At 41.6% G+C, this 27,847-nt stretch overlaps 1 protein-coding gene across 1 annotated transcript; it reads left to right on the top strand.

Moving 5' to 3' along the window:
* Positions 1–13,153: 13,153 nt before the first annotated feature.
* Positions 13,154–22,208, top strand: ESM1 (endothelial cell specific molecule 1). Its single transcript, XM_075021901.1, has 3 exons — positions 13,154–13,929; positions 17,944–18,099; positions 20,193–22,208. The coding sequence occupies exons 1-3, from the start codon at positions 13,629–13,631 to the stop codon at positions 20,291–20,293; spliced, it is 558 nt and encodes a 185-aa protein (XP_074878002.1). The 5' UTR covers positions 13,154–13,628; the 3' UTR covers positions 20,294–22,208.
* Positions 22,209–27,847: the final 5,639 nt, after the last annotated feature.

Here is a 27,847-nt window from a genome sequence, read left to right as displayed (position 1 = left end):
GGGAGTTGCAGGACCAGTGAGCCGAGCAGTAACCTTGACTCATTTTCTGCCCACCCTGAGGCGAGCAGAGTCTTTATTCCATCCACATGCAACAGGAGGGAAGACTTTGCTAGCACTGAAATCCCCATGTCTCGAGGCAGTGCCTGTCCCTCTGCCCCTCTGGGTGAGGGGCACTCTGGGCCAGGGAACATGGCTGGAGTTTTGCAGCGGGGCTGCAAAATGCCTGCAATTCTGCATTTTATTAGTACCCGTGAAAGCACACAGCGGAAGGATGTCTGGTTCTGCAGCCAGAGGTAGGCAAAGGTGCAGGTAAGGGTGAGTGTTGGCTAAAGGAGGTGACCCCTGGTGCCACTCACCGCTGAAACCACTGCTGGGCTGGTTCTCAGAACTGAGCTGAAAACAGGAAAGCCACAGAGAGGAGCTCCAGGTACATTACAGGTTTACAGTAACAGACAACCACGAAGACTGACAAAATTAAGCTAGAAACACATTCTCACTCAACTGAGAGGAGCTCATATTCGGAAGCTTGTGGTGGAATTTACTATAGATTCCAGTTTTTTCCAGCACAGTATTTGCAATTCCTCTTTCCTTCAGTAAGAGAAATCTCGTCTTCTCGCCTTTAACCTGTCACACCTCAACACTAATCTCTAGGTGCCTGTGAGGTTTCCCCTTGCACATGACCTCCCAGTTTCCAAATACTGGCCTCTTGTACCAGACCAGCTCTCCCATACTATCTGTTTTGAACTTTACTGGAAATTTCTCAGTGAATTAAAGGAGTTCTGCCCCGGGAATCCTTCTGCCCTTGGCCAGGGCTGGGCTGCTGTCTACGCTTGCACTTTGCAGTTTGGTCTCTGCTGAGTTGACTTCTCTGTCAGACTTTTGCATCTATCTCTGGTTTTACTGAGGTCTTCCAGGTAAAGCGTTATTTCTTAAAGACTATTTACTGAGAAGTCTGACTTGCTCGTTGCTTGTCACATAGTCAAATTTGGGCATAAAGAGCAGCCCTTAAGCTTGACCAGGCCATGCAAATAGATGACATATGGCACTGACATGTGATGCATGGTGCTGATGTAGAGTGTATGGTGCTGACATATGGCTGACGGCTCTCTATCCAATAGAGGGGGCTGACAACTCATATTCACACGTCACACAGGGATGCAGATGCCAGTTAGCTTTAGTCCTTATGTCGTTCTGCCCTAGTACTGGGCAGTTGTGGCTGATGTTTTGTACTTGTTTGGCTGTACATCTAATGCACTGTATGTTCAATGTGGGAATCTTTTTTTTTTTTAAACAAACTTCTAGTTCCCAGTACAGAGGGTGGCATTATCTATTGTTAACAATTGTTGTTTCCTCAAAGTGCAGTGATATGTTTGGAGCATGGATTGCCTCCACAGCTACTAGTCAGTCTTTGTTTTATCTTCTGAATACAGAACCGTCCGCTATCTAGCATGCTGTAAAAGTAACCTTCCTTTTGGGCAACTCAATCTGGCATCAGGAAGAAACATTTAGAAAACAGAATTAAAACAAAGCAAGCCATCAGATTTTCAAGATAATTTTCCTGGATATTTGCTGGAGAGAAATAAAGATAAAGTCAGAACACTCTTTCAAAGTGTGAATGGGTCAGTTCACCATAGTCAGACGTATCACAGCAGTCATTTTAATATGTCTGTTACATCTTTTAATTATGATTTACTATTTCCAAAATGTATCCTCATCTCATTAATGATCTGGCAGATGGTTCAGACACCTCCATCCCAGTATGTTTATAACCCCACAATCATCTGATGAAGCTCTTTTTGGATTGACTAATAATATTTAATAATCAATACCTGACAGATTGCAAGTAGGTTAAATCTAACTGTCATTCAATTCAAGGTGGCACAGGTTGCTTCAAAGCCATTGAAATAGCTGTGAGACATGCATTGAAAGTCAGCCACTAACTTCACAAAAAGTTATCGAGACTAAAAGCTGTACAAAGACTCACATCCTTCTCATGGCAAAGAGGAAACCACAGAAAGATGAGCAAAAAAAGCCCTTATTTAATGAAAAATAGAACAGAAACTTAGAGATCTTAGCTACTTCCAAAGGCACAGATTTGATTCAACGTATAAGCAATGGAGTTTCACAGGGTTCATTCTTATGTATATTTGTTTTTAAAAACCAAGAAACTTTGCCCTATTAACACACTATAACAAAACCTTTTTTTCAATAAAATATCAAAACTCTCTGCTGCTACATTGCTTTAAGATAAGCAATAATTAAAACAGTGATAACATCAGTAAATAAAAAAAAAAGTTACTTTAATCATTTTTAACCACTGCTGTCGTAAAAAAATACTAGTCATGAGAATCTAATTAACCATTTCCATTTAAGTGAACAAATGGCACATGTTTGTTGGTTTTGATTCTCTTGAAATCATGTAGAGCATGTTACCTATCAGGATGTAGTGTCCAGTTTTCTCGGAACATCCCTATCTCAAGCTGTTAAAACCAAAGCTGCATCACACTTCCTTTCAGCCGCCTTTGATAGCATATTTCCATACATTCTGTATGGTATGTCTAAATATTTTGATGGTTGTAATATTTTGTACCAGCTGTGGAAACTGGTTTGCTGCTAGGTGACTGTAAAAGTGAGATTTCGTAAATAATTATTAGAAATCTTATACTAAAACTATGATTGAAACAATAAACAAAAGTATAATCAAGCAATTAACTAGCAGAGGTAGTTACTCATAAGTTTTGCAGTTCTTTGCTCTTATGACTAGAAGTTCCTGTACACTAGATGAGAACAATGTTGAAACTGACCACATGTGATTGAAGCTGTGTTAAGCTTCAAGATCAAAGAACAAGGACAGGAATAAAAACTTCAAGGACAGCCAACAAGAACTTCAAATGGGTTGGTGGTCGCAAAAGCAGCCCTTCTATTCAAATGGATTCTTCATTGCACATGATCGGATGTAGGCAGTACTAAGATAATCAGTTGCAATTATTTTTATGTATATGTATACTAATCTGATTAATATGCAATTAGTTATTCTATATAACCTGTTAGTGCTAAAGCTGTGGCATGCACGCTAGGTGGAACTATCCCCCGTGCATCCAGCGCTGCAATAAATAATGCCTGCTTTCTAAAACTCCAAAACGAGTCTTAGAAAGTTTCTTCAACCGGCTTTTCGGTATCACCTTGGCACCTGATAAAAGCAAATGTGTGGAAAGAAGGGGGAACTCTGGACTAGCGTGTTTGCAAAACCCCGGACGTTTTCAGATGGCAATGGACCACACTGACAGTGATGTGGCTTTCACTGATTAAAATCTGGAGTGTACATATCCCATGCCAAAAGCCACAGTCCTGTCCTAGCACCGGTCTTAGTAGAATTCAAGTAACAAATGGTCCCACTGAGCACACAATTATTCTCTGAACTGAGGCTTCGGGCATGCTGAAGGAGCATTGTGGAGAAACTTGCACTATTTCCTTTCATGGAGACAGAAGATAAACTTGCTGGTACTGCTGCATAGTTAATTTTCTTCCTGTAATATTTCAGTGGGATGGGTTCTAACTGCAAGTTTTCTTGGGGACGCCTCTAAACTAAGATATGAGTATGTGAGAACATGAATATGCTGAAAAGTGTGATACAGGGGGCTATGGTGCTGATGATTCAAGGTACACCAACCTCAGAAGTTATCTCTGTAGCCAGAGGGGAGTGGTAAACGGGTGGTTCGAGTCAACTTGCTGTCCTGTGAATTAGTTTGTGGAGCTGTGAAATGAGACTCTGCTGCAGCAGCAATCAGCCAGGCAGTGCCACAGTGAGATTTGACAGGGTCTGCACATCAGAGCCCTGAATTATTAAATAAAGTCAGCTTGTGTATTCTGTCTTATGAACAATAGTGTTGAACTTATCAGGTGGTCTCGGCCTCATTATGCAGAAATATTGAGAGTATCTGCACAAGGTAAGAGCACAGCTTGTGATAATGCAAGAAATAGACTCAATTCTAATGGGATACTTAAAGTGTTTCTCTTCCAGGCTTCTTTCCCTTCCCTTGTTTGTCCTGTACCAAGTTACTGAAGTCAGGGTCACAGTAACAGTTACCAGTTTGGATATTCATATTTGGGACATTGGTTTCCAGAAGGGTTTGTTATTCCACCAGCTGTGTTGGGTTGGATTTTTCCCTTCTCATGATGCTTGGCTCCAGCTTAGCCATCCTGGGCAGTATTCATCTGCCTAGCCAAACACTGCTGGTGACCTTGGGTGGGTTTCAATGGGTACAGCCAGTGGTTCCTAAGTCCTGTTTCAGGCACTTATCTTAGGCAATAGACAAACAAAAAAATCTTTTCCTTCTATGTTCATTGTAGAAGACAGACTTATTTGTTTACTACCGATGTTTTATAAAGTGAAAAAAACATTTTTCATTTTATAAAACAGAAAAAGCCACTAAAGCCAGAACTGAAGATCCTATTGCCCAATTCTGGCCCAGCTGGCCTCATGGGATCCACATGAGGGAATATGTCGTCTACCACAGCTCTGGGGGCTGTTTCCTACTGTCAACAACCATCTGTAGCTGACCTTCCTCTTGGCCCTCTTTGCATCTTCTTGACAGGCAGGATGAGGTATTTACCCAGCACCTGGCCAGCATTCATAATCTGTAACATTATAGGCCAACCCGTGGCACAGTGAAGAGGATCCATAATACATGATGGGGGGCAATTAGAACATAGGATTGGGGGCTGAGCAGTAACTATCTGATTTTAATTAAATTGTCTAAGAAAGTATATCTGATTGTGAACTATTTCAGAAATTCCTCTTGCTTAAATAGTTTATTTTATCAGGGACAGGAAACATCTAAAATAACCAGTGGTCAGCCTATGACAATTCAGAAGATAAAGCAAAAGAGAAGAAGCATATGCTGGTGTGGAGTAATCACATATTCAGTCTGTCAGATTCATAGTTTGGGAAAATAGCTGCAGCTTTGAATAATTTACCCAAAGTTTTTCCAGGCATTTGTCTTAAAGGATTAAGATTCTGGGCATTTGATTAAATGTCTGAAAATTAACATCAAGTTTTTGATCAAATAATTAAGGTTGATCTATGAATAAAATAAAAAAAGGAATACAACTCACCATATTTTATTTCATTCTCTCAAATATGCTGAATGGATATAAATGCAGATAAATTATCAAATTTCTGATTAAGAACACAAGGTTTTGTTCTACACTTGTAACACTGTTATATATCACACTGTTAGTTATAAGACCTCTTTTAGCAATATATTAAGAAAGTTGAAAATAATGAGGTACGAGCTAAAATAGATTTGGAAGTGATTAGGCTGTTTTTAGGTTTACGGCTTATAATTCTAAGGTTTCTGGCAGTTTTGTTGTTTAATGAAACACGAACTTACCACAGGCAATATGCAGCTGTTACCCCTCATTGCTTTCTAATTAGAGTTTGTTTGCAAACATTCCTTTCCTTACTTTAAGAAAAAACCATACACAAAAAACTTTGAACTGGCTTTGGTTTCTTTACTGCAGAGAAGATCATAGCACATTGAAAGTACGGTGTGAAATCTGAAATCCTGGCCCCACTGAAATAAGTGGCAAAGCATTTATGTCATTGGGGTTGGTGTTCACCCACAATATGTGTACCCCAGGGGGAAAAAAAAATAATTAAAATATTTGAAAATACAGCCATATGATTGATGATGCAAAAGACAAAAGATGTAGGAAGCATGTGCATGCATGAAAATCCTGTTGACAGGACAGGACAGGACAGAAACAAATGGACCTGTGCTAGATCCCTCCAGGTGCATTGTTCTGGGACACCTTGACTGCTGTCTCTCTTCATGGAAGCCAAGGTATTAATTCAATTCATGTCCAAACCTGTTGACTGAAGTAGATACCAACTGCATATAGCATGTAAGTGCCTGAAGACCAACTGTTAAAAGTCTCCTTGAAGAAGACTCTGCACTAGTTAGGCCAAAGTCTCAAAGAGGCTTCAGTCTGGATAGACAAGATGGACAGAGTGTGAGGACTGTGAACAGGAGACGGTAATAAGGATGGGCTGAAGGGATACAGTCTTGTTCCACTCTTATTTTTAGGGTGTGTTTTGTGCATGGCAGAAGTACACTTGTGAAAAATAAAGCTGCATATAAATTAGAGAGAGACAACACATTTAAATAGATGAAAATGTCAGCAATGAAGAAAAACAGCATAATGAGGACTAAGGGTGAGCTGGAGAAATTGTGTGGCAGAGAGAAGCCAGAATAAAACAGCCACTCATCTTAAGGAGAGAAAGTGTGTGTAACACTGCGGAAAATTCTTTAATAGTTCCCATTGGTGTCCTTACTCCTTTCAGCCTTTGGCTGGCTCTTCCCTGAAGTTTTATTACCTAGGAGATGCTGAAGTCCTCTTATGGCCTTTCTGGGATCATCTAATTATTCTGGAAAGTATTTATGCTTCAAAGATGGGTACTTATGAAAAGGAAGAGGGATTTCTTTTTAGAGAAAAGTGATGATTCATACAAATTTGATCATTTTTCTTATCTAAATGAATTAGTTCAAACTGTTTTTTTCTCTGCCAATGGAAAGCTTATTATCCTGGCGGTATTGCAAAGAATATGTGGAAATATTAGCTCATGAGGACACCTAACCCGAAGTCAAACAACTCAACATTTCACACATATGACCACAGATTTTCTTGTTAGCAACCCATGGATTACAAGAGTTGAGCTTTTAATAGCTTTGTCATTCATTACAGGAAATAGCTACTTAGTCAAGTCTAAACTATATATAAAGCATAGCTAAAACTTGTGCAGAACTGTTGTAAGAAAACAGCACTGCTTAATGGCAACAAGGTTTTCAAAAACAGGTTTTAGTAGAGAGAAGTAGATATCGCATTAATACTTAAGATATGGGTCTATTCCCTTAAGTGTCTATAGGGATGTAACTTTTTTTTCTTAAAGAGCAGAGATTAAAATCAGCTTGAGTTGCAAGAAAAAGGATATTCCCCACCAATCCTAAAATATTTGATTCTAAAATTTATACCTCCTATTTGAAAACCAAATGGTGCACTTTGAGATTTTGCACAGGTACCAAGAACAAACATTTCTCAAATGGGAATTTGGCTTAGTTATCAGGGACTGATAGAGTCAGAGTACAATTACCATTCGCATTGAGTAGGGAAAGGATAAAATTCACAATATATGTCATTATATTGACTGTTGTGTTATTGTTTATGTCCCGACAAAACTAAGGAAAATGCTTGTTCCAGTCTAATATGTTTTATTCTTGTTCTGCAGGGAACTACTGAGAGCATAGGCTGCATGGCAATAGAGAAATGAGTGTATACTCCTATATCAGTTAATTATGTTTAATAGTGAGAGATAAAATACCTTTCACATTATCTCAGCTTTAAAGCTGCATACCACATGGGCAATATATACGCACCTGAGCACCTAAGTAGAACATGAGAAGAGCCATCATTCACATCTTCTTTTCTTTTATTGATAAAGAAACCGAACATTTGAAGATCATTCCTGAAAGAGTATTTTATTTTATTTTTTTCAAATGGTTGAAAATCTGTGAAAAATATTCACATGGAAAGGCTTTTTTTCCCTAGGTGGTTGTATGGCTTAATCAGGGTGATTTAGATTCCTAGGAGCAAGAGGTATCACAAAAGAAACAGCTACTGACAAAACTATTGATAAATTGGGGGTTGTGAAGGCAGAGCATTGGTTTCGGCTGTGAGTGATCAGTCAAGTTTAGTATTGTATTCTGAGAAGTAAATTTTCTGAAGTACAGAGAAGGTATGTGACTTTCTCATACTTTTAAGAAACTCTCTAATACAGATCTTAGAGGTCTTGGGCACTGAAACTCCCTTTTTCCCCTGGAAATGTAGATGATTTGAAAGTAGTCAAAAAAAGACTTCAGCATAACAGACTCTTAGCCTGTTTTTTCACCATTTTTTCCCCACTTACATCAACTACCTATTTATTGTGTATGACAAACCCAAACTTGCCTGCCTTGGAGAAAACTGACCCCGTTGCCATGTAGTAGATCTTTTCCACCACTCTGTGATGTTTTTTTGTCTCTTGAACACATTTGCTAAGCACAGCAGAATTATTTGACCCAATTCATGAGTTAATTGAAGGAAAGCCAGTGATTTCTGCTATACAGAACATGGCAGTGGTTGTAAAATCACCGGGAATAGCCACACTGTGCAGGGAGGACACAGTGCAGAGATCCTTCAATCAGAGCCAGACCATGAACATAATCCCTCAAGGAACAGGACTGTGCCATGTGGACTCAGTAGCACAGACCTGAGAGGTGCCCAGCTCCATTTGTATGGCCATAGGTCTGAGGAAGGAAACTCAGAGCAGAAGTTATGTGCAGTCAGTTTGGCTTCCAGCTCCCAGGCTGGACATGCCACATATTTGTATGTGGAGTTATGGGCAAGTATACTTTTAATATGCTCCAAACAAGCTATGGCTCTAGTTCCTGAGGCTTTCTGCAGATAACCCCACCATATCCAGTCATTTCTATAGTAGCTCCTGAGGTCTGTGGAGAGGTAGCCAGCCTATCCACTTCTCTGCATAGCACCTGGTCTGCCTGGAGAAAGGATGTAAACACCTCTTGCCTTCAGCGCGTAGGAAATGTCCCAAAGCATCTATTTTTACCAGAGTGAAGTTGAGTTGCCATGTTACAGTTGAAACAAAGAGTAATTAGCAATTCATTGAAAAGATACAAGAAAAGAAATCATACAAAGGGGAGTCCTTGCCGCTATCTCACTTTCCTGATTCTTATCTTTTACTTCCTATTTCTGGCTTTTCATTTTGGACTTTGCAGCTCAGCTTCCTTTCGGTGTTTCCCTTTGAAACTTTGCTTCTCATATAGCATTGTGCTTATGGCTTTTTGTAAAGGAAGCCTGGGAAAAGGTTGGATCGTTCAGGAATGTACGGTAACATATTTTTAGTTTAGGGACTGCCTTTTGGAAATGAGCAACAAGGCTCATACATTAAACCTTTTCCTATGTTTAAAGACATATTAATGCTTCCTGCTTATCCCAGCTTTACATGTTCAAAAGACTGGATAATGACAGTGGCCAGAATGCTTAAGTTCAGAAGAACTGAAGTAAATGTTACTTTCTCTATCTAAGGAGCAAAACAAGCAAAGTCTTAGAGTATTGGCCTAATGAATAGACTGCTCCCATGTATCAGCAGAGATTAATCATGTATCATGAAGTATGTAATTTATTGGAGATCTTTAACAGGTGGAGTCAAACTTTTCAGAGGGCATAAATACAACCTCAAGACCTGCCCCCCCCCGCCCCGCAGTTGCTTTTGCTTGAGAAATGGATTATTTGCAAAAGAACTAGAAAAATTGTGTTGTGAAGTATTCAGCTGGAAACACAGTTCACAGCTCACTGATACTAAACCATTGATTGCTCTGTTCCCTGTAAAGTGTTGAACCTAAGGGTTGGAACCTCTTCTGTTTCTAGGAGGAATGCCAAACATTATATATGATGATGTAATTATGATGTAAACTGGCACCAAGAGAGTTTATACTGTAAATTTGGAGAAAAAATAATTAGCACTGATCTGATCTGATCCAGAAAGTCTTCCACATTTAAAGTATATTTATACCACACATTAAATAATGGTGCTAAATTTTCTGCTGTTGATAGCTGGGGAAGCTTCATTAATTCCCGTTGCACCAGTTTTCGAGGGAGAGCTTAGTTCAGGGCTTTACAGGATCAAGCTGTTCATTGGAATTAAAAGGTTAATGGATTCAACAGGTAAAACAACAAAGAAACATTAAAAGCAGAGGGAATGACATTGGATTTATTTCACTACTTAATCAGTGGACAGTGTGGAAGATCATAGTATCATTATTTCCTCCATGATACTCATGTATAAGCCAGACCTCTATCTGTTCATATTGTTTTCTTCCATTACATGTATTTTTTGATCCATTGTAATAATTTACTTTGGCTTCTAGCTCCAAGCACAGAATACAGTTTCCATCTTATTCCAAATAATATTGGCTAGTTGCTAGGGGAGTGTGCTGATCTCTTTTACGATTTCTTTTTCTCACCACATCTGTGTGTAATTTTTTTATTTATCATCTCCCTAGGACATTTTCCTTGTGAGAAACCCAAGCGTGAATTGCAGCCCTTTCAGATCTTGTTCGGTGTTTTATACAAGGAGCATTTCCTAAATACAGAACAGGATTTTACCAGCTGGTGTTTACTACCAAGCATAAATGCCTAAGTGTATGTGTGGGTGGGTCTGCATACTTCTCTGTTATCTCCTCTGAGTGAGAAAGCAGGTATGAATTTAAGGGCAGGTGTGAATTAACTTAAAGGAGACTTAAGGGCGGGACTTTAGGGAAAGCCTTCCTGCTCCTTACTGCTGCAGACCTGTGGAGTCTCATGCACTAAGTATGCAACCTGCTTCTTTGGGCTATTTCACCCTTGTGAACAGATTTGGCTGTGGGACTGAAATGGTTACTGCCCTTAGCTATGCTCCCTGGCCCTCTGATAAAATTTAGCAGCTCTCTCCCACTGAGGGACTGCCCAGTGGGATTTACATAGGCTCCTCAGCCCCGCAGGTTACAGCCTCACCTATTAATATAAACCGATGTCAATTTTAGTTGATGCTAATGCCAGCAGAAATGGGTAGTGGTTACTCTGCTGACCTGTGAACTATGGGGCAGATGTTGCGTTAGTGGTTTTTTTTTTGGTTTTTTTTTTTGTTTTTTAAAACAGGCTTTTGCCATATTGTAGTTGTGATGGGATCAGGGATAGCACATCCATTTCTAATTTATCTGCTCATTATAACCTTGTACTTTTGTTCCTCCTTGTTTTTTAGCTGCAATCTTCACTTCCATGTTTGAAGTATTCCTTTCACTTCCTAGAGGACAGTTGCATTGGATTTTGAAGATGAAGTTGTCTACTACTGCTAATTGCTGTCACCTCATGGCTACCAATAGCACTTTTGTCAGTTCATACAAGACTTCAACCTAATGCTTTAATTTTTACACTTTAAATTCACTGATTGGTCTGAGATTACATGTGAAACCAGGCATGTGCTAGTGCATGTAAACATCTGCCAGCTGGCAACTGTGATTAGAAGAACTGTATTTTGAATAATTGTATACTGTATAAGACGGATGCCTGCAAATATTTGCCTGAGTGCAGTCTCCCTTTGACATGTGTTAAACATATTAGGCTCCTCTCCTCTCCTCTCCTCTCCTCTCCTCTCCTCTCCTCTCCTCTCCTCTCCTCTCCTCTCCTCTCCTCTCCTCTCCTCTCCTCTCCTCTCCTCTCCTCTCCTCTCCTCTCCTCTCCTCTCCTCTCCTCTCCTCTCCTCTCCTCTCCTCTCCTCTCCTCTCCTCTCCTCTCCTCTCCTCTCCTCTCCTCTCCTCTCCTCTCTCTCCTTCTCATGGTTTAACCCCAGCCAGCAAATAAGCACCATGCAGCTGCTCACTCACTCCTCCCTCACCTGCTGGTGGGATAGGGAGGATAAGAGAAAACAAGTAGAACTCATGGGGTGAGATAAGAACAGTTTAATTATTGAGAAAAAAAAATTGTAATGAAAAAGAAGATAACAAAAAGAGAGTGACATATAACCCAAGAAAGAGAAGTGATGCATAATGCAATTGCCCACCACCCGCTGACTGATGCTCAGCCAGTCCCTGAGCAGCGATCTGACCCTCCCTCCCCCGCCAACTCCCCCTAGTTTATATACTGGACATGACACCACATCGTATGGAATACCCCGTTGGCCAGTTTGGGTCAGCTGCCCTGACTGTGTCCCCTCCCAACTTCTTGTGCCCCTTCAGCCTTCTTGCTGGCTGGGCATGAGAAGCTGAAAAATCCTTAACTTAGGTTAAGCACTACTTAGCAACTACTGAAAACATCAGTGTGTTATCAACATTCTTCTCATACTGAACCCAAAGCAGCACTATACCAGCTACTAGGAAGACAATTAACTCTATTCCAGCTGAAACCAGGACACTCTACCTCTCTCTTCCTCTTCCTCTTTCTCTGCTACGCAATGCTATGTTATGCAATGCTATGCTATGCTGTCCAGGTTCTTAATACCCACATGTACCAGAAGTATACGAACAACCTACCCAAATGCAACATACAATATGTTGGTTTTCTCAACTTCTTCATGAGAGAGAAGTTAAGCATTTTGGTTTAGATCTATCAGTTCACATTCGCATTCATGAAGAAAAGGCTTTCCTGCTCTCCTGTATTTCCAGCATAGCCCTTCATTTTATTTGGCAGCCTACTGGCAGCGTCCTCAGCCCACTCGAGACACAGGATTCCCAATTAGCAGGCTGGCCACACACAAATTTATATCGATATGGTTCCCACTAACTTCAGTGGCAGCGACTTTCAGTATTCAGAGATTTATTTATGGCTGGCTTTATTCCTTCTTTCCTTCCCTGTAGATCTTTCTTTAGAGCAGAAATTTCCATCTCTCTGGTGGCTCATCTGTTTCACTAAACTCTTCAGTTGTTTGCTGTTTCTTGTCAAGGCTCTGGCAGTGTGAATAAAGTCTAAGAAGGGGGATGGGGGAAATTGAAACTTATTTTCTGTTTATTTACACTGCTTTCATTGAAGAACAACATCAGGGCATCCCACAGAGTTTGATCAGGATAGAAGTGGTGTAAAGGGGAGGAGAATCAGCCCTCCCCCCCCACCCCCAGATCCACGTTAAGGCTGTGCAGATGGTGCTGGTGATGGATGGGGATTTCCCCCTTTGGTTGTGAGGTCGAGGCAGCTCATTGATCATTCCTCTGAATTTCCTGTGGAAGATCCCACAACATGCTGGTTTCTGTCTGACCTGGTTTTAGTTCTAACAGTAATCCTTGAGTAAAATGTTTAATTCATCTCCACCTAAATACTGATTAAAAAGTACCATTTTGATGCAGGCAGGAAAAACACTACTGAAACATCTGAGCTCAGCTGTTAAATGACATGATCTCACTTTGTTCCTTAAAGTAACTGTCCGTAACCCCTTGAAGGCAATGGCAAAGATTTATTCTTTTAAAGATTATTCTTTCATCAGTGAGAAGATTCAGTGTGATTTTCTTCTGGTCGCATAAGCTGTGTTACCAAGGCAGAGCTGTCCTGTCAGCAGTGTGCCCAGTGTCAGAGCGATCCCTGTCCTGCAGGAAGGTATGCAACCTACTTGGGGTTGGGGTTTGTTTTTTTTTTTCTTGGTTGTGTGTGGGTTTGTTTTTTTTTCCTTTTGGCAGACGTCCTTGAGCATTTGAGACGGATGTGAGAGAGTTTTTAGTCCTCATGCAAAACAACCAACTAAACATAACAGATTACATCAGCTCAGGCTTTTCAATTCCTGGATGGCAGCAGAGTGCTAATCCAACCTTCATCCTGGATTTCATAAACTGAAACAAGGGAGGCTGGCAGGAGCAGCGCTGCCGGATTGAGGAAGCTGACGACGGTGCAGCATGTGGGCAACACACTGTATAAAGCTCATAAACTTGTAGGCTGATGTGTGCAGCTACCACTTTGGATTCTGTACCACTGCTTCCCTCGGCACAAGGCACCAACAGGCTGAGCATTAGAGCCTGCTCTTTGGGACGGAGCATTTACCCCTGCAAGACATGAAGGGCTTCCTGTTTCTCACACTCCTCCTGATGCCCGTGCACGCTGGAACTGCTTGGAGTGCGAAATATGCAGTAGATTGTCCCGAGCCCTGTGACAGTAACGCATGCAAAAGTACCTTGCGCTGTAAGCGAACGGTGCTGGATGACTGTGGCTGTTGCAGAGTGTGTGCAGCTGCTCTGGGGGAGACTTGCTATCGTACGGTCTCGGGTATGGATGGTGTCAAGTGTGGTCCTGGGCTGAAGTGCCAGTTTTACACTGAGGAGGATGACTTTGGTGATGAATTTGGTATCTGCAAAGGTAACAATATTCACTTTGCATGCACCCACTGTGGCAGTTTTACAGCAACCTACATATAGAGCTTGCCTCCTGCTTGAAAGGTCTAAAATGGGATTTTTCCAGCTCAGCCCTTAGCCAAGAAGAAAGTGAAAAATACCTGCTGGTATTAAAAGGTGTTACGTGTAGGTAGGACAGGGTTATTTATGTGAGAATATTGTTTAGACTTAGGGACACGTGTGAGGAAATACGGATGGGCTGTGCTTGGAGATGAGATTTTTGATTAGGACTTGGGAGACCCAGGCACTAGTCCTGATCCTTCCTCTGCTTTGGTGGGTGGCTTTCTATAAATTGTAAAGACTTAAATCCTGCAAGTCCAAACTTGTCACTGGGTCCCTGCCCCTGCCGTGCTCTTCCTGGGGTAAGGTTGCCTCTGGCACTGCCGGCTGCCTGCCCAGGGACCAGGTGTTCTCTCTGGGGTCTGGAAGATGGAGATAACAGCACTGCCTGAGCGCCTGGGGACGTTGTCGTGTTTAATTCAGTCCTGCCTTTGAGGTGCTTAGCTACGCTAGGGATGTAGTCAGGGGAGAAAAAGAGAGACCCTCCTGCCTGAAAGATGGGACTAACAGAACAGGAGCTGTGAGGTGACCAGCCAGCCACAGCTCTCAGCTTATTCCAGGTATGCTGCATGCTGATATCTTTAGTCGTAACTATTATGGCATTTTTCGTTTAAGACCTATCCCCACTCCATGCAAAAAGGAGACTCTTTAAAAGGAGAGGAGGTATTAAATTACTAGGAAGTAGGATGAAAGATTCTAAAATAAATAATTTTAAAAAAAGGCTTTGCAAACTATGAATGCAGTGAGTTTTCCTGTGTTCGTGTACCACTTCAGTAAGTAGATACAGATATGCTTTTGAATAACTTCCTTAAAAGTGGAGATGTCTTGGCAGTTAAATAACCCGAGTATTAATAGCCTCAGTTAAAGTAATGACTTAGGACCAGATGCCGCAAAAAATCATTCAGGCTGACTCACATACACACTCAATAAGCACACACTTACTTACATTGGTATTAAAACCAAATTCATGTGCATGTTAAAGGGTGAAACCCAAAATACTACTTTTATTTCTGAAGACTAGAATTTACACGTAAAGATAATTTCTCTGGTGCACCCACCAGAAAACTATTTTACTGAGATAGTTGACTGATCTTCACTTCATTAAAAATTACTGCAGTACAAGATACCACCTATATTTCTTTTAACAGTTCTTTTGAATGATTATATACTTTTCCCTGTCCTCGTAGGAATTTCTTTGCAATAGCACATTTCAAATGGGAAAAAAGAAACATTGAAGAACATGAGATATGAATCCCTGTAGCTGAATCTTGGAAGCTCTGTAAAAAATGTAAAATAAAATGTTTTTTTTTTCCAGTGAGTCAGTGAAAAAACTATCATTAATTTCAAGAAAGCCGTATCTTGACTTGGAATTGTAAATTGGTATTTAAGGCTTATATTCCCCATATATTTATTTTCACTAAATATTATCAATGTAATTTCTAATTATTTACCTTTTTTCATCTCAGCTCTGAGATAGTGCAGTCTCTCTCTGGATGTATTTGAATTTTATCAGGCAAAGTATGGGGCCAAGTATTTTTATTTTCTGTATGTTTATAGCTATGATACCACATCACTCACTCATTTTAGTAACTTCCATGCTTGTAATAATTCACAGAGTCAGGATGGGTATATTCTCTCTGGTTGCCTGCAACTGATTTACTTTGAAGTGGTGGAAAAATAACCTGAACTCTGTTCTTCAATTTCTGATTTCTGAAGTGGGTAAAACATGGACAGTATATGTTTCAGAGCAATTTTTTGAGTACTTTTAGTATTATAAGTATTTAGTATTTAGTATTATAATCAATAGCAATGTCATTATTGTTCAAAACAGACTAAGGAAAACTGGTGCTCTGCACTTTTATTAGTAAATACCCTCTAAATCTGAGGTATAACTGTCACAGCAAAGAACCTGCTTTTGCTTCCCTTAGATCACTGGGAGCTATTTGCAATTTATTTAGGAGCAGACTCCTGCTGAACAAAACCTTCTGAAAGTAAAATTGACTCATATGTCAGTTTCGTCAAATCTGAAGAGCAACATCAATGTCAGGATTATTCCACACGGAGCCAAGTGCTTTGGGCTCAGACTTGTTTCCATGCCGTTGTACACAGCTTTGCATCCCACCTCTCTGGGCTCAGCAGCTAAGCACCTGCAGCAGGCAGATTAATGCTCCATGTGGTGTGTGCTCTCAGCTCGTCCCTCAGGGAGGTTTGTGCACACAAAACCTGTTTTGCTTTAGCAGGATTTTGTTTCTGGTTTATGTGGACAAACAGTAGATCAAAGAGTGTCCTTGCTTGGGAAGGGGAGTATGGTGAAGCTCTGTGAGGTCCTCCAGGCTGGAGGAATTCACTCTGCGCTCCCTAGCAGGGAATTAGTTGATTTTCCATTGTTTTTCATTTATAAAAGCATAACCATTGGACATGTAGAGAGTTGTAATATGTTGGTTTCATCTGGGGGCATTAGCCTGGTTTTCAGATAGCCTAGTCTGTATGGTGAAACTAAGTATTTGCATTGGTTCAAGAGGAGACTGGACAAACTGAGAAGGGTAACCCTGTTGTGGGATGTTACATGCACAGAAACTATGGCTGGCTCAGGACATCCCAGAGCTGAAAATGGGGGAGAATATAGGGGAAGAGGTATCATTTGTGCTTACCATGGTCATCTTCTTTCTTAAGTGTTTTGTGGGAGCCTGGGCTGAATGGATCCTTGGTCCAGCCCTGAATGGTCATTCACCTGCCCTTAGGACTTGAACTGGAAACTCTCCAGGACTTGTCATTTAAGGTGACCTGCACCCTGGGTTGGCAAGGACAGCTCGAGCATAAAGACCTTTCTCCTGGGACATCCCAAACTTCTCTTGGGATGATCTCTTGTTTCATTAAACCATGACGAGGGGTTTGGAAAGGGGATTCTGGAGCTGGATTTTCCTTGTCTCCACCTCTTCAGCTATGGCTCTGGGAAGGTGCCCTGTTCAACAGCAAGGCAGAGGAAGACAAGGGCTGTGACCCCAAGTTTAAACCCTCTAGGAAGCTATGTGATCCAGCACATGATAGGTGTCAGCTATGGGATGGGGCAAATCCTCTGCACCTGACTTAATTTTTTTCAGAAAACATTTGGTCCCATCCTGACAGCTGCCCTTTGGTGCTCCTGTACAAGCTTGCTCAGGGGCAGGAGATTTGGCTCAGGGCAGTATGTGACCAGATGCAATACAACCAGCAGCCACCTTAGTGCCAGTGATCCCTTTAGAGCATACTCACTCTTTAGGCTGGAAATGTAAGTTTGCTCTTTGCTGTCTGCCATGGGAAGGCAGACCTTTGCTGTCTGAGAAGGTGTGTTACATAGCGGAAGGCTCTTACCAAGAGCTGGGAGCACCTCCAGGCAGAGGGTGTGTTTGCTGGATAGCTCCTCAGGGTCGGGGCGGCAGTCTCCACCAAGGCTATGTGCAGTGGCCCTGGCCACAGGCAGCCTGGCACTAGCAATAGATTGCAGCTCTAAATCATGACGGTCATGTAAGTCAGATAATATCACGCCCAAACAATGAATTCAGGAACTTGCTGAAGTATTCTTCTTTTCTAAATCCGATGCTAGTCCTTTAACTACATCCTCTATGATTACATACTTACATAGTCATCCTGCCTTTAATTTGCATTTTAATACTAAGAGTGTTTCAGAGAAGGATTACTGTTGGCACATTGTAAATAAGTTATAGGAAAAGAAATGATGTATATCATGTGTGTCAAGGTTTGTTAAAACTGGAAAATGCTTGTAATAAGCAGTCAGTATGCTGAAATCCCATAGTCAAGGTTTAGCTGACCTCTCCTCAAAGGTTTTCCACTTTTAAGGATATAAGCAGACCAGCTATTAAGAGTGCTGGCAGCTGACTTGGATCACTGAGGACTGCTTTGCAATATTACTTTTTTTCAGAGTGTCCCTATGGTACCTATGGAATGGAATGCAGGAAAACCTGCAACTGTCCCTCTGGCATCTGTGACAGAGTAACCGGGAAGTGTTTGAAGTTCCCATTTTTTCAACTGTCTGCTTCAAAGCCTCCAAATCGACGAAAAATAGTTTCACACACAGGTAAGACTTTGTGGGGCAGTTGACTTTAGCAGAAATCACCTTTTACATGATCTACTTGCATGCTGTGCGTGAGTGATGTGTACTTTGGTGGAGCTGTGCAAACAGCTAACAACACAAGGTACGTTTATTTTTTTTATTGGCAGCTCCCTTAACATAAGGCAAGGAATTTGGTGAGCTGTGACACATGCTGAAAACATTTTGAAATCCTCACATGGGCAAAATACTTCACAGCTGCTGCATGCACTAGCAGTACAACATCACCTGTGCCAGGATTTGCAGTAGTCAGTTCAGATGCGATGCATGTACCTACTTTGTGTAGAATAGGATTTCACTAGGCTGCATTTACTACTGTTAGCTAATATGTGGTAAAAGTAACATCCTTCTTCCATGAAGACAGAGCTTTATACATTTTGAGATGTCAGTGAACTGTTTTATGGAATGTTTTATTGTAGACATTTATCACAGTATCTCTGGAATAAGTTCTTAGATTTAAGATTATGTCTGAAGCCTGTAACAGTTCTTTACAGAATTACAAAAAAGGCATGTGAGAAACTGGAGTGTTTTTGAGGCAGGAAGGAGTGATCACTGAAGATTTGAAAGCTGGGATTAAAATTTCTTCCTCTTTTATTCTCCACCTGATGATACTGAGGTATATTTGAACAATGTTCACCCATCAAAATCAATACAAATGTAAAGATTTTAAATAAATATCAGAGATTTAATCCTAGACCTACTGGGAGCTTTTCTAGGATTTCACCCAAACATCTTTGAAATTTATTTCTCCTCCAACTGCAGTTTGTGTGCCTTATTTTGATTTTCTCCTGTTATATTAAGCTATGAAGAGTTTGCTGCCTTAATACATGATTTATCTTTCCCCCACTTTCTGTTTAGTGAAAGTTAGACAGAAGCAAAGTTCTTCAGCTTACACTTACATGACATTTTAAATGATCTTGAAAAAAAAATTTGCGAGATGGATCAGTCCTGATCCTTTTGTATCTTTCTATATGGTTGTGCTCTTTTGCCTTTCCAGGTTTTGTTTATTACCAAGGGTGCTGAAATAACACAAAAAAATATTCCTGTCTTGCTTTTTTCTGTATCTAGCCTATATTCCAAATCTTCCCAGATAGCCTGTTTTCATCAGTTCTTCCTCCCCTTTCCTCTCCTTCCCTTGGCCCCAAACCTTCTGCTGCCTCAATATTTAGCAGCTTGCCTGATCTCAGCCAGGATAAGATACTGAACTCATAGAAACAATTGGTATTTTTTACCTATGCAAAGGTTTCACCCTGTTTTCTGTCCTCATCACTGGAAGTAGACCAGTAACACTGTGGGTAGTACTGCATGGGATGGTCACATGGGGTTTCATTTAACAGTGGTCTTCAGAGGCAGCTATAGCATCTAGGACAGATCCTCAGCAAATTAAAATAGCTGTGAATGCTTCTGTGTTTTAAACAGGCAAGTTTCTGGCCCATATATTTTATAAAGACATTATGGCTACATATATCCTAGTAAACTTAATGGTGCCAGAGTGTGTTCCTGTGTATTGCAATTTGACCACCTTCATGGTCAAACAGTAGGGCAGCAGCCAGCATGCTTTATCCCAGCCTAGGTAGGCCATGCCAAACAACCTCAGCCACAGCTCAGGAATCAGTGTCAGCAAGGGACCACTTCCAGTAGACAAACTGGATAACTTTTACCTTTTTTTTGGAGAGTAAGAGCGTTTAGTGGCATGCACCAGGCTATTCCATGCCAGCTGGCTTCAGTCAGAGAACAGCTGCAGGCATATTTAATTTGCTGCTGTAGCTATTGAGGATGTGCTGCTTGGTCCCATGTCACACTGGAGTGTTACAGTGAGAACTGAAACTGAACTCAAATCACTTGACTTATGCTTGAACTATTAGAAAGCACATCTGGCTTATGCCATAATTTGGCAGAAATTTTGCAACTAGATAACTGGAGGCATTCAGGAAGATCCCTGCAAGATTTGCTAGCTAAGGTTTTTCTGAAGTGTTCCCCAAACCAGGGACATTGCTGCAAGACAATGTTTTAATTCTCTCATTTTCATGAAATCCACCTTTATTTTTGTGTATTTTCAGAGAACGACATGGCATCAGGGGATGGCAATTCTGTAAAAGAGGAATTCGTTAAGGAGAAAGCTATTCATTCTCCAGTAATGAAATGGCTAAATCCTCGCTGATATTTAGTTACACTCATAAGACTTTCAAGTGAATGCATTTCTCACAGATTATTGAACATGCAACAACACACTTTAAGAACAAAGTAGATCTATAGCATATGAAAATGTAACCTCTGAAGGCCAATTGTGATTCTGTTTTTCATGAGAAAAATGTTTACTTAAAAATAGACTGTACAGTGTATATGATTTTTGATATTTGTTTTGATAAGTATTTGAACAGAGAAATGTATCGTGGATTCCTGAATGTACAGTAATATTAAAAAACCAGCACGATTCAACCCTCCTCATTTAAATAATGCCAGAGGTTGACTCTTGTAGCCTGAGGCCAGGAAAGCTCTCACTGAATTCAGTGGACAGTTTGGGTGAGTGAAACTATTGGTGTGGAGCCAACATGAAAGAAAAGCACATCAACAAATCCCAGGATAGAAAGCAACACCCCTGAATCACAATAATAATAATAACATATGAGCACAACAGTGTGAATTAAATAAACCAACGTTAGTCATTAGTCATCTTCTGGTTTTTGGAATTTTGGTGACAATTCTGCAGAGACAAATACGCCCTTTCTTCAGCGAGAAAACACCCAGCATTTCAGTCTATACATTGTGAATAACTTAGCCAAGACACCGCAGACATAAATTGTGTTAAGGTGGATTTCTAAAGTTAAATTCTGTGCTGAGAAACAGCAGCTTGGTAAATTATACAGATTTGTAGAGGGGGACCTAAAATGAAAGAAGCTGCTTAGCATTATTTCTCACTCTATTTCTATAAAGCAGCTACTTTGGTGCTCTTAAGGCAATGCCTGCGTTTCTTGGGGAAGAGTGGGTCCAATGCCAGAGGCCAGCAAATGGACTGTCGTACTTTCCATCTTCACCGGTGGCTGCAGCCCAGCTGTGACTCACAAGGAGTACATCTGATCCAATGTAGAGAAGTCTTGGACCCTCAGTGACTGGTAGTGCAGCCACAGGCTACAGTACTTTGGTACCCAGTCCTTCGCTTCTGACTTGCATGAGCAAGTGGTCCCATTTCAGCCAGGAGAAAAACGTATGTTAGAATGTTGTAGGAACTGGCAGTCCCTCATTCAGTCCAGACTAGATGATATATTTGTAACACACTGAGATGGGTTTGCTGATAAGTCTGGAAACAACCAGATCCTCAGATAGTGGAAATTGATGTTGTAGCTGTGTCAGAGTGAACCTGGATTGTGTGAGTTTAGGAACTGCCTTGTAATGCAGGGCACTCTCATTGGAAATGTGGTTTGAATTATTTCCTTTGAAATCAATGGGAGCTTTGACAGTGACTTCAGTGAAAGAAGGAGCACACACTACCGCTGCCAAAGTTTGGTGCAGGATCTGAAAACATACCTTTAAAACTATGAACAATAGAAACTCCAAAGCTTTTAAAGAGTCCAAATCATGATCCAAAGTCAGCTTTGGTGGAACCAGGCTGCTTTCACCTGAGAAAGCAGTGTTGAACTGTGCTGCTCTAGAACAAGAGGACTATGACAGCAGTAGGCGTCCAAACATCAGTACGGCAGTGCAGGCTCTCTTGCCATGATAATTGGAGACAAACAAACATAAACCTCAAACTCCCATATATCACATTGTAACCTGTATTGAATGTTTGGGCCTGAGAGGGAGCAATATTGTCTTGGGCTATTTACAAGCAAGTGTATTGATTCTCACCTACTGACATAAAAAGTAATTTTTTTCTTGATTTCAGTGAGAGCAGGATCAAACCCACAGTCCTTCAGCAGACTAAAGAGAATTATTTAAAGAATGTAGTAAATATTTGCATACATTATTACTATCTTTCAACAGTGTCATAAATGACATTACAAATTCTTGAATGTAAATCTAATAAGCTGGTTGGTTTTTAAAAGTATATGACTATTATTGTTCAATAAAAAAACCTGAAAGCATCTCTGTTTATTGTGTCTATCCATTAATGACAGAGTAAGACTGCTGGTGATGGCATAGCAATGCTGCTTGCAGACTAGGCACAGTTTTGCTCCCAAATCCACAGAAATGATTTCACAATGGCCACATCTGTTTCAGTGAATTTGCTGGGGACCATTCTCCATTGCTGATGCTGAGTGGTGGCCTCCTGTGACCAGAATGGTTTGTGTCCATACCATCCAATTGTTTTCACCGCCAAAACAAGGTGACTGGATCCAGTTGCCCACTGGGGACAGCCCGTCCCTGGCCAACCCCAGTGCAGGAAGGGTTTGGGAGTCCTCTTGCTGGCCTGGACACTGCCATGCCAGGGACAATTTAGCCCTGGGGCAGTGACTGCAACTCCTTGGCACTGTTTGATTTACCATATAGGAGTAACCTGTGGATCCACACACAGCAAGTCAGGAGAAAGGAGAGGCATGCCTGCAAATGTTTTTGGGATGTCTTCTTCTGTTTTCCATCAAATTCATAAAATGGCTTTGCACTTTCTCAGCTGCTCCAATGACAGATTACTCCACACAGAATAGGTTCCAGGATGAAATTATAAGTAAATTTTATCCATTATCTTTTGAAAAGTCTACCTATTGCTACTTGTGGCAATGGGACTACACTGGTACAAGAAATAATGCAAATGATCATTGAATCACAGAATCATTTAGGTTGGAAAAGACCTGTAAGATCCAGTCCAGCTGTAAACCTGACTGCCAAATCCACCACTAAACGATGTCACTAAGTGCCACATCTACATATCTTTTAATACCTCCAGGGATGGTGACTCCACCACTTTCCTGGGCAGCCTGTTCCAATGCCTGACAACTCTTTCAGTGAAGAAATTTTTCCTAATCCAATCTAAGACTCCCCTGGCACAACCTGAGGCCATTTCCTCTCATCCCATCTCCAGCCACCTGACAGAAGAGACCAGCACCCACCTCACTACACCCTCCTTTCAGGTAGTTGTAGAGAGCGATAAGGTCTCCCCTCAGCCTCCTTTTCTCCAGACTAAACAGCCCCAGCTCCCTCAGCCGCTCCTCACAAGACTTGTGCTCCAGGCCCCTCACCAGCTTGGTTGCCCTTCTCTGGACACGCTCCAGCACCTCCATGTCTTTCCTGTAGTGAGGGGCCCAAAACTGAACACAGCACTCGAGGGGCGGCCTCACCAGTGCCCAGTACAGGGGAACGATCACCTCCCTGCTCCTGCTGGCCACACTATTGCTGATACAGGCCAGGATGCCGTTGGCCTTCTTGGCCACCTGGGCACACCGCTGGCTCATATTCAGCCGGCTGTCAACCAGCACCCCCAGGTCTTTCTCTGCCGGGCAGCTTTCCAGCCACTCTTCCCCAAGCCTGTAGCGCTGCATGGGGTTGTTGTGACCCAAGTGCAGGATCTGGCACTTGGCCTTGTTGAATATCATGCAGTTGGCCTTGACGCATTGATCCAGCCTGTCCAGATCTCTTTGTAGAGCCTTCCTACCCTCCAGCAGATCAACAGTCCCTCCCAACTTGGTGTCATCTGCAAACTTGCTGAGGGTGCGCTTGATCCCCTTGACCAGATCACTGATACAGATATTAAACAGAACAGGACCCCAGCCCTGAGCCCTGGGGAACACCACTTGTGACTGATCACCAACTGGATTTAACTCCATTCACCACCACTCTTTGGGCCCAGCCACCCAGCCAGTCTTTCACCCAGCAAAGAGTATACCTATCAAAGCCATGAGCAGCCAGGTTCTCCAGGAGAATGCTGTGGGAAATGGTGCCAAAGGCTTTACTAAAGTCTAGGTAAACAACATCCACAGCCTTTCCCTCATCCATTAAGTGGGTCATCATGTCATAGAAGGAGATCAGGTCGGTCAAGCAGGACCTGCCTTTCATAAACCCATGCTGACTGGGCCTGATCCCTGGTTGTCCTACACATGCCATGTGAGCGCACTCAGGGCGATCTGCTCCACAACCTTCCCTGGCACCGAGGTCAGGCTGACAGGCCTGTAGTTCCCCTGATACTTCTTCAGGCCCTTCTTGTAGATGGGCATCATGTTTGCTAACCTCCAGTCCACTGGGACCTCCCTGGTTAGCCAGGACTGCTGGTAAATGATGGAAAGTGTCTTGGTGAGCACTTCCACCAGCTCCCTCAGTGCTCTTGGGTGGATCCCATCCAGCCCCATAGACATCTGTGTGTCTAAGTGGTGTAGCAGGTCACCCACCATTTCCCCGTGGATTATGGGGGTTTCATTCTGCTCCCTGTCCCTGTCTCCCAGCTCAGGGGGCTGGGTACTCTGAGAACAATTGGTCTTACTGTTAAAAACTGAGGCAAAGAAGGCATTAAGTACCTCAGCCTTTTCCTCATCCTTTGTCACTATGTTTCCTCCCGCATCCAATAAAGTATGGAGATTCTCCTTAGCCATCCTTTTGTTGCTTATGTATTTATAGAAACTTTTTCATTGTCTTTTACTGCAGTAGCTAAATTAAGTTCTAGTTGAGCTTTGGCCCTACTAGTTTTCTCCCTGCATAACCTCACGACATCCTTGTACTCCTTCTAAGTTGCCTGCCCCTTCTTCCAAAGGTCATAAACTCTCTTTTCTTTTTTTCCTGAGTTCCAGCCAAACCACCCTGTTCAGCCAGGCAGGTCTTCTTCCCCACTGGCTCATCTTTCGGCACATGGGGATGGCCTGCTCCTGCGCCTTTAAGATTTCCTTCCTGAAGAATGTCGAAACTTCCTGGACTCCTTGCCCTTCAGAACTGCCTCCCAAGGGACATGAAATGATGTTCATGGAACCAAGCACTCTTCACCAGCCTTTTCTTTATTTTCAATTAATTCATCTTTCTACCTTTCCTTTCACAACTCTCCTGACTCCCTACTGCACACTCCAACTCATTTCCCTTATTTTGCACATGTGGATTTTCTTTTAGACTTTATTTCTTTCTTCACGCAACTCCACGTTGCAGGCATGCTCTTTTTAGCTGATCTTTCCTTCCCACACAAGCCTGAAGTTAGCTACAGATGCTCTTCTCTCCTGGGGTAAAAGTCATGATATGGTTTGTCACACAACATGCTCCTGTGGGGTCATATATTATTTCCAGTATGAGTACATTTGGCAAATAGGCCTCATTTCTAGTAGGTAGACTTTATTTTCTCAACTACTAGCTAAGCTAGTAATATCTGCACTGCCTCTCATTTTATATTTAACATGTAACAACATTGATAAGTATGCTGTAATGCAGTATTAGTTTCTATTACAACCCATATTATAGGATGTTGCAGACACCATTACAGTTCAAACAATGTATCATCATGTTTTAGAGAGATGTCTGAAGTACACAGAATAGAAAAGCCTGGAATATATCAGATGTATTCCATCCATGTTTCTAATAATAATATGTAATAAATATATTTCCAGTGTAGACGAACATTTAATGAAAAACAGCAGTATTATCTTCAACTGTGCAAAATATCTTTAACATACTTTAATGTACAATTTCATTATATAAATATATTCACAGAAGTATTGGGAGACATATCACTGTCTAATCACCACAGTGTGATTAACAATATAAAATTGCCACTCTGATCTGCTGTGACATACATAATAGAGCAAACACACCAAAGTATATATTTTAAATGAAAATATATTTATTATCACTTCTGTACATGTTTGCTATCTATTTAAATGGACTGTCAGGTCACAGCAGGGCTTTGAAAGTATTTCCTGACACCTGCAAAGATGGTAAATATTTCCTGTTTTTGTTGTGTCTGCTGAAAATAGGAATTTTACAAGTTGGACTGATAACTTGATAGGCACCACTATCTCCAGTTTGGCAGGTCTTAATGTGGTTTCCACTGGGGTTTGTGACTGTCTGAGGAAACTTGGACTGACAAACTGGCGTGTTCTGGCTTTCTTGCTCTCCCAAAATAGGCGCCAGCACTACTCAAGCATAGTCAATTGTCCATCTATCTTCTGGGTGGCCACAGACCACGCATAAGCCACATGTGTGGCTTAATTTTTGCAGAATGGGCAAATATAGCAATTAAATAGGTGTTAATACAGCAAGACCTCTGAATGCTGAAGCATTCCTTCCCATCTCGTCACGCCGGAGCTGCCAGTGACCCCTGTGCGTGTGTTGGATGCCTTGGTCGTGGCTGGGGTGGTTGGGTTGCACCCATGCCTGGAGAGCCCAGCTTTTCTGCAGGCACCAGGAATCTCGCTGCAGTCCTGGCAGCTCCATATCCCCCGTGCTGCCTTCCTGTAGGATTCTCAGGGCAGGCAACATGCTCTGCGAAAAACAAATAAACCTGTGTTTGGATGAAGAAAAAGACAGAGGTTTCCTTAACTTTATTAGTACATGATGCTCCTGATCCTCCCTGATCCCCTCCCATCCACTGTGCTTCCAAAGTAGCTGCAACTCAGATTCATGTCCTAGCCCCCTTCCTACTTTTGAAAACTATCAAGTAAATATTCAACTGAAATTAAGGGCAACAGTTGATTATGCATGAACTGGTCTTCACCATTCTAATGAGACAAAGATTAATTTTTCTTGAAATGACATAATTGATGCAGTCTTTCTGCTCTGCAAAGGCTAAGCCTATAGAAGTGTTATTTGATAAACTGGGACAACTGAAATCATATGAACATTACTTGAAAATCTCTTTCTTCCTCACAAGAGAAACATCTATTTTTGAAGAACAAATAATGGATTGGAATGCCATTGAAATCCAAACACAATATTAGTATGTTCCTGAAAAAAAAAAAGGTACAATGCTGGGGGAGAATGCACCAGAGCCCTTGCAGCTGTGTCACACTTTCCTGTTTGTTATTTTTAGTTTTCCATTCCTGCTTTTTATTTTGGGCTTTGCTTTGCTTCCTAAGCAGCTTCCCTTTAACTCCTGTATAGCTCCATCTTACATATTTCAGGCATTTGGCTTTTTTTCTCTTCTCTCTTTTTTTTTTCTTCAAAGGAAACCCAAGCAATGCTGTCCAGTTTCAGGAACTCATGTTTCTCTTGGCAGTGGTTGAGTTTTTGGTTTTCTAAAGGCATTTAGGAAATTTACATTGCTAGTTTTCAGCTTTGAACATACTCAGGCTTTATAAGCATAAGAAAAGAGCAGCACACAAGGAGAGCCCAAGTCTGCTCTTCAGTATGTCCTGGTCTTTGCACATGGGAAACTGCCAGTATCCAGTCCCACATTAAAGTTCTAGGATGGCATTTAATAAAAAAAGGAACAAAATGGGCTCTGGTGCAACATTGTATTATAAAGAAGTTCTGCTCCCCCCCCCCCCCCCCCCCCGTTTATATACTGAAGTATTTGTAATCTTTTACAGCCATATAGCTAATCTACAGAACAGGAAACATTATCATCTCTTAAAGCCATACTGCAAATCTCACGTTACTGGATGCTTTGCCAGCAACCTAGGACCTGTCTGCATAGAATTAGTTAGGAATCTTAGCTGATGTTTAAAAAAATAGAAAGTTTTTTTGGGAAAAGTTTTATTCCCCCCCCCCCCCCAACCCCTCATTGCAGGGGAATGCACTTCATTGCAGGTGTGCATGCAAAGACTCAGAAATTTCTGGGAAATGACTGGCAGCCAGTCTAAAAGACCGTGTG

The sequence above is a fragment of the Buteo buteo genome, chromosome Z, assembly GCF_964188355.1.
Source record: "Buteo buteo chromosome Z, bButBut1.hap1.1, whole genome shotgun sequence".
Lineage (NCBI taxonomy): Eukaryota > Metazoa > Chordata > Aves > Accipitriformes > Accipitridae > Buteo > Buteo buteo.
This window is presented reverse-complemented; position numbering and strand designations above follow the sequence as displayed.